General features: G+C 34.3%; 3 protein-coding genes across 3 annotated transcripts; 1 reads left to right on the top strand and 2 right to left on the bottom strand.

The window, feature by feature from the left end:
* Nucleotides 1-1,833: 1,833 nt before the first annotated feature.
* Nucleotides 1,834-8,398, bottom strand: LOC107192546 (nuclear receptor-binding protein). Its single transcript, XM_015581829.1, has 11 exons — nt 7,870-8,398; nt 6,846-6,932; nt 6,068-6,292; nt 5,845-5,975; nt 5,647-5,741; nt 3,778-3,861; nt 3,414-3,701; nt 2,946-3,105; nt 2,660-2,846; nt 2,455-2,574; nt 1,834-2,225 (listed from the first exon to the last, which is right to left on the bottom strand). The coding sequence occupies exons 1-11, from the start codon at nt 7,996-7,998 to the stop codon at nt 1,923-1,925; spliced, it is 1,809 nt and encodes a 602-aa protein (XP_015437315.1). The 5' UTR covers nt 7,999-8,398; the 3' UTR covers nt 1,834-1,922.
* Nucleotides 8,399-9,320: 922 nt separating this feature from the next.
* On the top strand, nt 9,321-10,406 carry LOC107192544. The gene is made up of 2 exons (XM_015581828.1): nt 9,321-9,466; nt 9,598-10,406. The coding sequence occupies exons 1-2, from the start codon at nt 9,379-9,381 to the stop codon at nt 10,404-10,406; spliced, it is 897 nt and encodes a 298-aa protein (XP_015437314.1). The 5' UTR covers nt 9,321-9,378.
* A 533-nt stretch (nt 10,407-10,939) lies between these two features.
* LOC107192594 (integral membrane protein GPR155) lies at nt 10,940-14,088 on the bottom strand. Its single transcript, XM_015581888.1, has 10 exons — nt 13,988-14,088; nt 13,628-13,917; nt 12,748-13,559; nt 12,603-12,670; nt 12,389-12,535; nt 12,175-12,314; nt 11,941-12,103; nt 11,694-11,859; nt 11,405-11,591; nt 10,940-11,253 (listed from the first exon to the last, which is right to left on the bottom strand). Exons 1-10 carry the CDS (start codon nt 14,086-14,088, stop codon nt 10,940-10,942), a joined length of 2,388 nt encoding a protein of 795 aa, XP_015437374.1.
* Nucleotides 14,089-16,637: the final 2,549 nt, after the last annotated feature.

The following is a 16,637-nucleotide window of genomic DNA, read 5'->3' as shown; positions in this document are numbered from 1 at the left end:
ATTATTATGAAACATTACTCCACCACCAATACATACGTATGCTAAAGGAAGTGTACAGGAAGGTTCCATTCGACGCGTGCATCTAACAAATAATCGAAATGCAGTACTTTTTAAAAAATGTTATTATCGTCATGATTTATAATATTGTTTGATATTATGTTTGATCACATAACAAAGACCTAGCGTTGTAAGTGTATTACATTACGCTTGCAGTGTATTAAGCTAAACTCTCTTTCTCTCTCTCTCTCTCTCATTAAATGTTCTCAAAAAACATCGATTAATAAGCAGACTCTTTATAAGGATGTTTTTTCATTATACGCCATCCATAAAAGTGTTTTACATTGATGACACCTCATGATTCTCCTTTTACTATGAAATCACACAAATAAATTTTTTATAGAATACATTGTTTTTCGGGCTGGTATTTCCCTGTATCCACAGACTTCCAGACACAAAGTACATAGGAGCAGAAGCCAGAACTGACCAGGAGACAGGATCGACAGTTTCAATGAACGAATAACAAATTTCAAGCAGTGGAATTTCGAGTTATAGTATTTATTTATCACTGTCATCATACAGCCCTTTCATAATATCCACGATTCAGTCATCGCACTTTTTTTCTCTCGTTTCATAATTTTAATTATAAAGCTATACACATTCAATTTAGTTTCAATAACTCTACTTACATACTTAAGGTCGAAGTTTATGTTGTTGGTAATAGTTGTTTTTTTTTTACCGCTAGTATGGTTAGTCGTTTGCTTAGTGAAATGCGTCACTGAAGTTTCTTTTACCGAGGTACGAAATTGGAGCAGTATTCTCTTGGCCAAGCACGTGTTATAAATGCAAAAAGACATAATAAGGTCGGTGTTAGTTTGTTAGCACTCGAATATACCTATATGACTAGTTTTCTGTGTCAACAGATTTTTCTTAAAAATATAAATTATTTACAAGGATTTCAGCTAATTTTATCGAGATTTAATAACCTTGGTTTAATCACATCAATAATACCGAAGTATAGGAGGGCCGTGGCTGCAACTGATCACTATATTTTCTTAAAAAAAAAAAAAAAATAAAACGCCACCTGGTCTCTTCTTTTATTTCATTCATTCGGAACAATAAATATAATTCGATAATTCAACTTGGGGATGATGGATTATAACATATTGAGTATTTAAGCGAAAACAAGTGCGGAGTTTGTAGTCTTCCTCGTATCTATCATTTTCGCATTGCTGTACGATCGAGCTAGTTCCGTACCCAATACCTAAATCGTCCCTTCCTCTTCTTCCTCCTTCTTCTAATCCGTCAAATTGTATATACAAAATAAATTTCTATTATACATTTCGTCACATCGCGATACAAGGTAATTTCCCTTTATTTCAATTATTACTTCAAATAATTTACCCAAGCTCTCGAGGAATTCAAACGTTTACTAGTAGAAATGCCCTTTATATCAGCCTAATAACGGGTGACAATAGACGAGTGAAACAGGAGTAGACCGATTCGTAATAACTAGACGCAATGTCTTATACTTGTTACATTTGTAATCTCAATATTCTCGTTAACTGAAATCGCAAAACGCGCCCTTTATTATTATTATTTTTTTGTTTATAATCTCAGTTTTTCATATTATCTTATAGCTTATAAGAATAATGAAAACCGATTGATTATCCAATAAATGAAATTTGACATAGAACAGCTTCTCGTGTTCTCGAGAGAAATCAATACTCGATTATACTGCGTTAAGCCTAGTGGTTTAGCCACGGCACCCTTCTTTTTATCCTTTTGTTTCTTTTTTTGTTTGTTTTAATTATTTTAATTCCATTCTTTCTTCCTGTTTACTTAAATATAAAAATACATAGCCAGTCTATACATAGAGCGTGCAAAGTGGCACAGTGAACTGAGTTACCAGATATCCTGGATGGTTAACTACCGCTCTCAGTATTCGTCGGTGGTTCAGCTTCGTCGTGACTTTTGCTCGTGTTACTCGAGACGGGGAGACCTGAGGTTTTTGGCAGCGGGTTAGTTACACTATCACTATTGGATGTTGTCGCATTATATATCGAGTTATCAAAGTGTTGCAAGCATGGAAATTCTGGACCAGGCAGCAGTAAAGTAGTTTGGGTGGGAAGATTAGTTAATGATACCATTCCTGGTGTCATCATTTGCTTGTTAAAACAACTCCTTAATGCCTCTTCGATTAAATTCGCTATCTTATCACGATCGTTCTACAAAAAAAAATCGTATTTTCTTAAGTGTTGCCCGTAAATACGATAAACGGATTAATCAACTACGCCTAGGAGCAGAAATTCAGGTGTCTTGTCCACAATATCAAGATATATCTAGCTTTCAACTTTCAAAGTGGTAACAGAGATAAAAGAAACATCAAAGACAAAGACACCTAACTTCTTGCTTCCGAACGTGACAATATGATTCATCAATGGATGGAATAATTACCTCGTTAATGAACCCAAAATGTACAAGTTCCTGCGCGAGGAGCATCGATGTATCTATTTGGCTCACAGGACACGTTAATTGCCTATTCATTTTGTCATCCATTCGTAACAATATTGTCATCTATAACACACATAACAGGCATAAAGGAACGAACCAATCTGTCTGTGACATTATCCTTAGAAATAATATCTTACTCATCACTCACAAGTAATTCACAACTTTGTTCTCTAGGCTTAACGTTACACATCATATTAACTACTCTTCGAGACTCAACGTCCACTGGCTCTGGCGTAACCGACTTCACCGATTCGGTCACCTCGGGCGATATTGCTCTAGGCCGAACGGGTGGTGGTAATTTTGCCATAAATGCTGTCAATGGGTATATTCCATATCTATTAACAGAAAAGGTTGTGGGTACCGTTAACGGGCCAGAGTTATCGTCCAAAGTTCAGTCCTGAAACCACCATCTACGACCATCAGGTTATACTCACTTTACATCTTCGACAAACTTCTCTAATTTCTCTGTAACAGGGATATCACTTAACCGAATTTGCTGAGGCGGTCGACCTTGATATTTGATTTCGGCTACTACTGTATCCGGTCCGTATAACCTTTGCAGTACCTCATCGGTTATCGTTTCCGAGATGTTGGCTGCAGGAGCAAAAGAAATTTTATGAGTAAATCTCCTCCAGTTCTATTATTACAACAAACGTACACATTGTAATATTAAATGCCAGAAAGATAAGATAAAGATAGTTATTATTAATCCTGCACTGGAATACATGGATCATTTGAGTGGATAAATTGATTAATGAATTTCAGTTTTTTTTTTCTAATTACCAATTTCCGAACGTCCATCCTTCATTTTTTTTTTTTAAACTTCAAAGATTATTGTTATGAATTACCCATATCTACTATTTAATGGTCCCAGAAGTATGTGATGACAAGATTAAACTTACTAGCTGAATTAACCAGGGCATGGGCCGCAAGTAATTTTAATGAATGTACTTCGAACAGGACAGGATGAAAAAGGAGTTCCCTGGCACTTGGTCTACTAAGAGGGTCTACTTGAAGACACTTCCGAATGAAGTCTTTCTGTTGGCCATCGTCTAAAGATTCTATCGTTTTTCCAACGTTATCTTCGGTTACGATTGTTCCGCTATCACCGTTCCCTTGAATTTCTAAAGCGGCCATTTCCAAGGCGCACATACCAAATGAATAAATATCAATGGCGGGGGTTACAGAATCTGTAAACACGAAAGCAATATAAATTTTAATATGAATTTTATTTAAAAATTACTGTGATTACTTGAATTCACTTACTTCCATATTCAGGTGCAACAAAATGCATGTTTTTCATGTTTGCTCTACAAGTTTTCACATGATGATGAATCGCATCTGGAGCCACTGGAATTAGAATGAGAAAAGAAATATTATACAAAATGATATGGAAAAAAAAAAAAGAAGTAATAGTCCTTGTTCGAATACCCGCCACCTCTGCCATAACAAATAAATTAATAAACCTCTAGAAAAATTGTGTTGTAACTGAAAATTTATCCTAAGAGTAACTTGAGCCCTCATACAGTTAATAGTCTTTGGATATACATATAGGGAGAAGGTCAAGTGGTAATACAGTATACAAAATACAAATCACTATTATACAAAGGTAAACTTAAACATATACATTTGACTATATTCACAGTCTGAAGCGACACTGTTATCGAGCATGGTGAAACTTTTGGCTAAAGGAATGGACTTCTGGATCTCGTTTTATTGATAATGAAGGATACAAAAAAAAATATTATAATACAATAAAGATGCGTGCGTCGAATAATGGTTCAGAAGGTTGAGAAGACACAAAACGCTCTGTCCTTTTCAGATTGTAATTGTTTAACTCCAAGGATGAATAGTGCAATATAATAGCACTAACAGTATTAAATTAAATAGACATGAATATTTTTTATTAACGTGTAATCGATCTATCAATAATTAAGATGTAGATATCATTAATATATACATACATAAATGGGAGTGTTTACCTCATTACGCCTAAATTACTTAGCTGGCAACTGTTGTTGATTATCTGCCAAATGTATTTCCACCAAATTCACCATCTTTTCACAATTTACACCAACCGAAGAAGGTCGAGGTCGCTTGATTTATCCCTCCGGATCGGCGAAAGTACGATTGTACTTCCTCTCTCGTCGAAGACTTTGCTGTGTTTTTTTTCATTATCTAGATTAGCCTATCTGCTACAATTAAAAACGAGGACTCAAGTTACTCCTAATATGTAAAAGCAGTTTATACACAATCTTTCTAACAGATTTACGTTACTAACGGACTTGTACAACGGAAAGTTTATATGTATGTAGAATGAATGTAAACTCAGTCACAGTGATTATTAGAAATGGTTCTGAGCTGATTGATTCATTATTAAAACGAAATACTCAAAGCACATTGAGTTTCCAGTAGAATTATCAACCATATCCGCAGAAACAGTATTCCTTTTCCATATGTCATTGATCTCATTATAAGACTCAATTAACATTATCTCACATAAGAAAGATTATGTTATAGCACCAAATGAAAGTTTCTTTGAAAGGCATACATAAATCATTCCCTTTTCCACGCATTATAATCGTTTTATAATATCAAAGTATTGTTTACACATCAGTTTAGTCTGATTATATTATCTGTCGGGCACAGATCGATTTGGTAATTGTATAAGGTGTTATTTTATTACTGTAGATTGGATAATCGTACGAGACAATCACAGTAATAGCAATATACGTACTTTGCGTATACCCCACGTAAGAACAAAAATAAATACCAGTTAGGTTTAGAGTTGTTACTTTAACTTCACCAATTCGTCGGTAATAATCCTATACTGTGAAATTTTTGTCTGTATTACTTTCTTCCAGGAAAATTATGAGAAACAAAACTATTAGCCTCTCATTGTCCTGTGAATAAAAAAATGGGAAGCGCCTTGCAAACTCCTACTCCAATGTACACTAAATTATTTCATTTAAGGATAAATGCTCTCTTCAATACCTACGAGCAGTTATGTATTGATACTTGTTAGCAGTCTTTCAATATATACAGTATAAATATACTTAAGACTGTACTCTCACCAACATATAATATCCTTCACATAATGAAAAGTTCTTTATATTTTGCCATGAAAGTACTTACCCGAGCCAATTTTTACAAGTCCATTATGTTGAATAAATATAGTGTCACAAGTGAGATTTCCATGAATAATTGGAGGTGAACAGGAATGTAAATAACTGAAACAATTTTAACCAAAGTTGATAAGCATACAATACAATATACAGGTATGAAATCAATATGTTTTAAGAAGTTCAAAACTTATACAAGGAACTGTGTTACCTCAATGCAGATAGTATTTGGGTACACCAACGTTTCCATGCTTGCAGAGGTAATTTTTTTACATTACGTTTTGTTCGTTTTAGGAACTGTTTCAATGACCCAGAGGACATGTACTCGGTTATAAATATCACCTGGCAATCAATGGAAAAATGTGTTAAGAAACATATGTCATATTCGAAATTCCAATCTAATAGTAAAGACAGAATTATATTTGACAACTTACTCGAGGCTTATCATTGTGGGTATCCGTCCAATACCTATGAAATTTAACAATATTTGGGTGTTCTAATTGTGTCAGGTTCTCAAATACAAGTTGTATTTTTTCTTCTTGTGCTTTGAAGTTTTTCCTTTCAGAAAATTGCACCTCGTTCCACACAACCTCAACACCCTCTTCTGTATCCATTGCCAAGTAGGCACAGTCGATTCCTGGGACATCACGTTGCTCCACCTATGTAACAGACATTATTTATGAGAATACATTGTTCTATTCATGCATAAACACATCCACCCCTACTACACACACACACATGCTAAGAAATTATTCACACAATGCAGATCAACAGCATAAAACACAAAATGTTAGTTTATTTATAGCTATAGTTTACGTTTACACATGTAATATATACATCAATATTTATTTACAAGATCTAAAAGCTACACAGAGCAAAAATAAAACCAGACTATTAATACACTGTAAACATGTATGTATGGAGTAACAGAATATATTACTGCAATCATTCACTTTAAAGTTACTCAAAACACAACTCAAACAATTTGATGCCCAATTTACTATTACATCAATGTGACCTTGCAAGGAATTTAAGGAGGGGAGCTCACATGGAGACAGGATTGTCATTGCAGGTATCCATGTTATTGTAGTAGATTGAAGTAATATATATAGATTCCCACCAAATTAAATGGTACATTTTCAAATGCTTCGAAACACAGACCAAGATACATAAAACAGATGAGATAGCCTATTTTCCTTTAAATAGACATACCTCCATTTCAGTGACTTCGTTTTCACTGCCTCTGGCTGCTCCAAAGGTAGAGCCTTCAGCTAATGTGGACTTGGAACCTACATATACCTAACATAAAATAATAGTTATTGAACAACAAATAGGCAAACGTATCTTTTACATTTATTTAGTATTACATTTCTCTTCAACATTAACCACAACAGAAACATTGTTGATTTTTCACTGAAATAAACTGATCTTTTAGTGCACAAAAAAATATACCCTAAATACTATAAAATAATCCTCAATCACTCTTTTATTTCTATCATTACGTGTCTTAGGATTACATAAAATAACAGAGAGAGAAATGTGTTAGAACAAAACAGTCTTGTGTTAATGTAAGTAGTCAATGGTCCAACTATGCCAATTTATTTTTAGGATGAAATATGAAAGGGATTGCTGTTGGTAAAAGCTTAGTGCCAAGAAGTTGTTGAAGATCAATCTATAGATAATGTGTACTGAAGAGTGCTAATGTTTACACAGAAACATATACTTTAAAAGTCCAGAAATTATTATAATACAAGTCCCTATTATATGTACTTGTAATACATTATCTTGGATTTTTCTCTTCATCTTCTCTAGTCTAATATTAACAAACTTTCAATTACTCCGATCAATAAAAAAATTATTAAATCTCGATGTAAGACTTGTTAACCATTTCAAGAGATAATATAGTTTAAATCACAAAAGAGAGAACTGAATAACCATCTCATGTTCCCAACATATAATATCATTTATTACTTGTACAACAAAATGTACACACATCCCATTATTGTAAACGAAACTATGCTCTCTGTATAGGAGAAATTCTTCATAGAGAATGAATAAATAGGCAATGGTTAAGATACATAGAGAGAACGTACACGTCCGATGCATTAGGAGCTGTACAATACGGTGACAAACTGAATCCATACGAATGAACAAATATGGTGATATGGACAGATACATTCGTAAAATGAATAGTAATGAAATAAAAGGGAGAAAAGGTGGATAAAAATAAAAGTACCTCTTCCCGGCGTTTGAGCCACCGCCCGCAGGGGCTCTCCTCCAGGATTTCACTCTCATCCTCGGAATCTTCACCACTTTCCCGCGGTGACTTGTGCTCTGGGTCCGTGCTGGAGCGACTCCCGGGCATCACACACGCGATTAGTTGAAGGAGTAGCACCGAACAGAGCGCAACGCGGCCAAACTCATGGATGGCAATTCCACGACGGGGTTGCTGCTCAATGTTGCATTTGTGCACCGCTGCCGAGAAACACACACGCGCGCGCTTGAACACGTCTAATGGAGAATATTAGGTAGCAGTTGAACGTCAGGCTCGAATTGTGATCTGGCACCAGGCAGCAGCAATAGCAGCAGCAGGAGCACTCACAGTGTGACACATGCAGCGACAACCCGAGTCGCAGGATACCCGGAGTTGCGATATTTCTGATCTTACGCGGTCACGCGCACGGATCCACGGTTTCTGGTCTCCCTCAGGGCTTGGCCGGTGTACCGGACATCGCGCGAACCACTCGTTGATCACACTGTCAAAATAAAAACTTCTGTTATGAGCGAAATAGGTCCAATGTGACACACACTCTGGTATTCATTTTCGCTCTGTCTTCGGTCACGTTCGCCCAGTATGGCGATCACCGTGTACCGCACCCCTTTTCGAGCCGATCCGGCTGCTACCTGACGACTGCAATCGCAACTACGTTCTCGAAATTAGAAAAGCTCGCACACGTTCCGCTGCACCGACCATGCGACAAATTGCACCATTGCACATGCTCCCCTATACTGCGGCGTAGTTCATGGTTGTTCACTGCTACAGGAAGGAGCATAAATGGTAAACACCTTTTGTTGTATTTCGCCAGCCCCACCACACCACTGACTGCCACTGACTTTTTACTTGCGTATGCTACACAACAGTGACCCTCAACTTATGTTAGTTTCAAAGGTTCACAATCATTCATAATTTAGAAACTGAACAGGGTTAACTACTTGACTATTATCTGACCTTTGATCGGTGCATTTTAAGCAAAAAAGAAATAGAAATAAAGGCTGAATTGAGATACGGTAACAAACTCTGTGAATCCACTATCCACTACTTACGGCTTTATAAATGAAGAACCGCTTTCCCGTACCTATAAAATGTACCGCTCGCCTAGCACCAGGAAAATCATTATGTTTGTTTTAAATATATAATGTTTTTTTTAAATTCTCATCTTTAAAATATGAGATTCGTAGCATACGTCGCACTGCAGATGATCAGAGCAAACTAGAAACTAGTAGCGAGTAGTTCAATATTTTTTTGGTTTCTATGCGATGGAATTATTGGAACGATTGATGAAAATTTTTATTTAAAGTCGATGGACATGTTGTATTTTACAACAAGCCGAGTGAATCTTACCGTTTCTTAAACTCCAACCTAAATTTTCAGATATATCGTATTCGAAGGTGATCTTCAAATACATATTCCGCCACGGAAACTTGCATCAACTGTTTGGTTATTGTTAACTTAATAGTTGATTATATGCGTAACGAATTACAATCTCCCGCGATGACGTCTATAAGAACACTGCCTTTGTTAGAAGGCACGAAATTAATCGTCCTTGACGAAGGTACGAGAATGTCATTTAAAAAATAATTTAGAACATTGCAAACAATAAAACTGTTCTGTTGCTATTTTTGTTTAGTTTTAAATGTACTTTAAAAAATGACTGAGACGTTTGTTTGTATGTATAAATTTCAGGGGTGGAAGCAATGTATGCAAGAAAATTAATTGCAGGATGGATACAAATGTGGAAAGATAAAGATTCTAATCATACATTTGACTTACTGTTGTTTTCTGATCCAAAGTCTGTATACCAACTTGAATCCGAACACTTCATGTCAAATAATGTGAACATTTATGATTATTACACTGTTGACACCAATCTGCTCGATATAAATACAATGTATGATAAGGACTTTGATATCCTTGAACATATTTTAAAAAATACAAAAACAAAGTCTACAGTAATCATTGATTGTTTGACATCTTTGATCTTATTTGTTGGCCTGTCCAAAGCTTTGTGGTTCTTAGAAAGATTAAGTAAACAAGTGCCACAATTGATCTGCGTTTATAGACGAGATTTTGTGCAGAATAAAATACCCTGTATAGAGACATTAGGAACTACATATGTAAGGATAGAAAGATTTTCTAGTTTGCATACAAATGATAATCTTAGCTATATTATAGAGATTATGCACCGTAAAGTAGGTGGCACAATTTTAAGACAATGTGAACTAGTAAACCAAAGCAATACCTCTCATGAGATTCAGTCAGAAAAGATTGAAACACAGAATAAACAACCAGATTTGACTTACGAAAATGAAAGACAAAAGATCGAATCTTCGTTCAGGATAGAAATTAATGAACATGAAATGAAACAAAGGCAAGAAACGATATTACCATATATGATTACATCGACTGCAACAAGTACATCCAAAATTCATTATCAACCAGAGGATATAGATGATATTGATGAAGAAGATCCAGATGATGACTTATGTATTTAACTCATATATTTGGTCTACTTATTATAAATGGTCAGGAGGTATTAACCTGTAGCACTACTTGAATACATTTGTATTCATGCCATTATTGTCTCAAGCAAAGTTATTTATTTTATACTTATTTTGCAGTTTATACAACATTGATGAAAGTCATATAGGTGTTATTGTAATAAAAATTGCTCAATAAAAAGTTTCCTCGAGGAATATTTGACACACATGAATTTATTAAAGCACCACTCTTTAAAATTATGTTATTGATAATGCAGTGATCACTTGAATTCTAAAACAACTCTGTAAAAAAATACAGACCCTCCGGAATGCTAGTCTCCCAATGATCATTAATAGTATGTAAAAATTTCAGAATAAAATAGTGGTTATATTAAGAAAATAAATTATTTCGTATTTATAGACTATAATGCAACTGACATAGATACAATTCTTAGAACAATATTCTTCTTTACAGCCTTCCAAAAAATAAATAATATTTTAAAAAAAAGGAACTATAAAAATCTAACTTTTATAAAGTTTGTATGCAATTAGGCATTAAATGTATAAAGCAAATTTTGATCGCTAAAGTGCTCCGTGCCGTCAATGTGCTGCAATACTCTGCTTTCTAATAAGCAACGACCGTATCGAACAGCATCGTCTCGATTTTGTGCAACACCAGCTTCGAGTAACCAATTAACTAAATCAGTCCCAGTGAAAACACTTTTATATACCTTTAACAATCGTCTACGACAAATAGCTATGCGAGCACGACATTCAACTAAATGGCAACGATTAAATTGTTCCCGAATGGCCCTCACATCTGGGCTTAAATCATCTTCAGGGGGTAACTGCAACTCTTTACCTACAAACATTTAATTTATATTACATATTTTGGGCACAATACTTGCAAATTATATTTCTTTCCGGTCGATTCTACAGCCACATTCTATCTCCTGTACTAGATACACTTATTTCTGTTTTAATGTTTTGTATAGGAAGAATAATGGTCTTACCAGTACGCCATTTTCGGCACATTTTTCTCAGCCAACAGCCCAGTTTCCCTAGACCAGGGTCTAAGCCAAAGATAGCGAAAGCGATTAACGACTGGCCAAAGTTTAAAGCAACGTCCAAGAAAGCCAGTTCCGCATAAATGCCAGTGAATTGTTCCATAATTAGTGTTCCAACCGATATAGATAAACCCTGTCGCAGTGTTGTATAACATTGATTACATTGCAACCGCGGCGATGACATTAAGTTGATAATTGCACATATTGCTAATGGAAAATTCTGTTGTTTACTCACAATAAACATAGAACACAGAAGCAATATGAGAAATACTAGATGTCGAAGCGTTTGTGGATCATTTGATGCGTTTCTTTCATCCTCTAAATACTGATCGCAGTCATCGGTCTCGTTATTACTTCTGCACACACCATTCGGACATCCATCTGAATATTCACAGCCAATGCTAAAATTATTATTTATTGTTTTTTTAATGCGATATACTTTAGCGTAATTTTCAGTTTAACAGTGTATAAAGTAAACGTACATCGGTGTACGGGAGGTAGGCGAAACTAAATCCTCAACATCTACCACGCGCCTTTGGACGTCTTCATCTGTAGAGTTTTCTATGTTATTTGCTAAATTGTTGTAGGACTCGGAATTGTGCTGACGCTGATATCTCTGATGTAAAACTAAACATCCCAATGTTACTGTAAAACAAATACAATTAAAAAAAGTCACTTTATATTATTCATCTTGCTATCCATTATTACTAACATACCTATAAAACAGAATATTAACACAACAGTAGATGTTGCAGCTTGAATTCTACCAAGCTGAAAGTTAGGATTTTTAAAAGCAAGATCGGATCCTTTTGACGTTACTGTACTGCACATTATAATTGCAATTAAAAATGGAACCCTGAAAATTGTAATATAACTTGTAACTATATTGTCGCGTTAATAATGAAAGAAACTTATTGTTTTTTATCATACCCCCATCCAACAGGGAAAAACCACTTCTGCATATTTTTAACAAAGTTCGGAGAACGGGTATTCAGATATAATAAAGTTGCAGCTATTGCCATGGTCCAGGTGCGACTCGCATATACACCAGAAGTGATTAAAATGAACTGAATATACCTGTAATAAATTTAAATTATACCATACAATATAAGAACAAAGAAAATAAAAGATAAGAGAAGGTTACCATAGGACAGATCCACTATTATGTGATTCGAGTTTGGTCCAAATAATCACACCTATAGCTGTAGCTAACTGAAAATATTAATATTTGCATAAACATTTATAGTATGTATTACATAGATTTCAACTAAAAATACATTACTACAGACCTGTGCAATTACGATGCATAATGTACACCGATGTGTAACGCATTTATATTTTTTTCTTCCCAATCCAACAAAACAGATGATTAACCATACACAAACTGTTATCGAAGCAATGCTCACATCGAATGAGAATACATTTAGCTGATGTGTGTAATTTGTTGGGGTAATTCCAGCAGAAACTGCGTCAATTAATTTTGCTGATACAAACATAAGTGGAGCAGATAAGAATGTACAAGCAACCATTGCTGATGCAATTAAATCAATTTCAAGGTTGTACCGAAGAGTAAAAATAAACAAAGCTGGTGCTGTTGGAATGGTTCCATACAAAAAGCCATATGTACTTAAATCTTGAGTATCCGTAATATTTTCTCCAGCATTCAAAAGGATAATAGATTCTCTTATAACCAATGGAAGAACCAACAATTTTACACATATTAATATGCCTGGTATAACCAGAGCTGTGCCCTTTAGCTTGTGCACTTTACCAACCATCATTAAACCCAGCAGAAAGAGGGCACTGGCAGAGAAAGCATTACCAAATACATCTAGAACAGTGGCTAGTGCGCATGGTATTACATGACTAAAAACAAGATTTCCCACTATACCGAGTACAGTCATAAAAAGTACTGGGTTCAGTGCAATCCCTTTCATGATGGAACAAACCATATTTTTGTAGCTTCTATGGTTTTCATTCCTACGCTTACCAATTTCTAGTAAGACAAACCCAACTGGGTTTAAAATAGCCAACGATATGGGTGCCATTAGATACAGGTATGCAGCATACTCAGGATGTGTTTTTCCATATAATGCATCAACTGAAATGTTACATTATTAGTAATGCAATACTATTAACAGTATATGCAATATGTCGTATTTTACTTACTCATAGGATAGCCAATAGCAAAATCATTACTCTGTGTGGTAAATATTGCGAACAGTGCAGCACATCCTGGATTTGATGGTCTTTTAATAAGCAAAGATACACTGAGAACAATAAAAAATACACAACTTTTGGCTAACAGAACAGCAAGCAGAAATTTCCAATTCACTAAAGTGAAATCAAGTTTTCCGAGTGACATAAAAATTAAAGATGGCAAGGCAAATGTTCCTACAAAGGTGTTCAGGCCATTTGCTTCTGTTTTTGTAATGACATCGAATCTTCCAGCAATATACCTAAAAGATATATCATTCTCAAATTTACAGCAATAGAATTAAACTTCTTACATTATTTTATGAAATTTACCCGCATAATATAATAGCAAAGCATTGTATCAATGCAAGATACAAGTTGTCCATGGGTTCATTTTCCATTGTACCAAGCTGTATTTCCTCCAAAGCAGACATGATTAACAATATTTAATGATTTAATATTTAACAAATATTCTTGTTATATATGATATAATAACTGTCATCTCTCTAATATAATTGTATCATTGTCCTGTAGTGGACAGTTACAGGAGGGAACATTACACAATGTTAACTTCATATCAACTACATCTTCATCTTCAATAGTATTACTTTCATTTGTATGTCCTGAAAATGATTAAAAATGTACAATAAATACTGTCACTATGATTAATGTTCATGTGAAAATTTAATCTATTTACATAAATAATTTTTATGGAAATATTACTTATGCAAATTAATACATTTTTATACGATCAACACCCGTAATACCATTCTTATTCATAATAATGGATTGTAATAGTGAATCATCAGACGTAGCGGCTCACATATGTTCACGTAAAAAACAGATTGCACGCAAGAAAATAAAAAATGCTGCGCTTAGAGTTTTATTATCAGTTGTTAGGGAAGGTTTAAAACGTAAAATTAATTCGGGATTGATTATAAACATTGCGCAACTTTCGATTATCATGAATTACTGTAAACATGTCAAGTGTGCTGATTATGTCTTTCGTATACGTTAAAAAATAAATAGGTACGCACAAGAAACTGCTTTTAATCTCGTTGATAGAATTGTGAAAGATACCAGTATCTATTTAATGAGGAAAAATTGTCTTATGTTCACATCAACGAAATATTCGGAATACAGCTGGGATACACTTAGTACGCGTTACGTATACGAACAATTTTCAATCTTATCCAGAAGCATGCAACATCGATAATTCTCAGCTGATTCATCTGATTGGTCCATTCGTATCACGTGCCCTGAATGAAACTTGTTACACAGAAATATTTGAATGTGACGTTTATAAGAAAAGAGATCATGACAAAAATTCAAACAAAATTCTACTAATGATTAGTACCATTTAAAAACCGCAACTGTCTATAATAACATCTATCTATATTATAGTTGGGTTTTACCCAAATTACTCATACGTTAACGACTGCTCATTATCAAAATGACATCTAATAAGTTGATTGTGAATATTTACGGAAACCTACGTCTGTATAAATTAATTTACGAGGACCTCCAGCTTATGCAACAAATTCTGTCTTAAAACTATTAATAGAAAAGCTCAGAAAAAAATGTATATCAAAATTATATAAATACTTATTAATAATGTAGAAAAGACAACTGCTTTATTTCTGTATTATAATTGTATGTATACTTTCGACTTTTATTATACATGATATGTGTACGTAAAAACTAAACAGCGTATGTAAACAGTAGATAATATAACCACTTCGATTTCACACGAAAGAGCAAAAAATATTCTTTATCTTTGGTCTGTACTAATAATGCGTAATAAGCAAGTCGTTATTGCCGACAATCATCGATGATGAAACTTATCGGAAACTAATATTCTAGTAGACTTTAAACTCATACAAATCATACATCAAATATTTTTCAATATCTAGATTTGAAACGAGTAAAGCACGTAAAAACTTTGCATTGCAGTTTGAATGATATTTTACATTTTATTTAAAACATGCTTTAGGTCAATATGTGATGAACTTACAGCGCCTCAAATAAATCGAGACTCGGGATCGTTAAAAAAATTGTTAGTTAATCCATTTGAGTAAATATGTGATATGTAACTATATACTAAAAAATTTATGTGAATTTATTGTATTTTAGGAATAATAACAATATGTATTTATTCGGTGATGTCGTACAAGTATATGTACTATATATATATATATAGGTGTAAATAAGCCTCTGACAATACTAGCACATATAGAACAAGCCACTGGTAAAATATGTTACCACTTACCTCCATGAATCATAAATTCTTGCACCTTGCGCAACAATGTGTTTGCAATCGAGAAAGAGACGTTTTCAATAGACACTTTCCCACTGATTCACGCTTACTCCATCGATCTAGAGGTTAGTAGTAACTTACAGACTAAATCCCGAGAACAAAACATCTATGAAGATTCTATGCTCTTATTCTACGAGCTTATTCGCTTCTGGAAATACAAAGAAATGTATGACTCATCCATAGCATGAAAGTTGCTTCGAGTGGAAAGTCTAATACGGAAAGTTACTTGTCTGATAGCATCTCCGCAGAATAAATCGTCTTTATATTTGTATCTAGTTTGCACTAATAACATTCTACATTTGAAAACTGAACCTGCAAATATACAATTTATGTAAATACATAAATATAAACGTATCCGGTACATGCAACCATAGATACTGCTGTGCGCCTGTTTTTATGTTAATTAAGTGTATACTATATTATTGTCTCAAGTATTCAGCCCATGTTAGACAAATTGTGCCAATAACCGAGCTAGTTAAATTGGTTTACTCCCAATTTTCCTAACTAAATAATATTATTGCGCTGTAAGTTCGTTCTAATCGGAATACATACATATTAGGTCACATTACAATCACGTGGTCGATAGCCAGTCCTTTTAACGCAATTATATATACTAATTTGCACGTATACGTATGTATGTACAAATTAAATGCCTTGTGTGCTGTC

This window comes from Dufourea novaeangliae, unplaced genomic scaffold (genome assembly GCF_001272555.1).
Source record: "Dufourea novaeangliae isolate 0120121106 unplaced genomic scaffold, ASM127255v1 scaffold355, whole genome shotgun sequence".
NCBI classification, from domain to species: domain Eukaryota; kingdom Metazoa; phylum Arthropoda; class Insecta; order Hymenoptera; family Halictidae; genus Dufourea; species Dufourea novaeangliae.
Note: the sequence above shows the minus strand (reverse complement) of the source record. Positions and strands in the feature narration are given on the sequence as shown.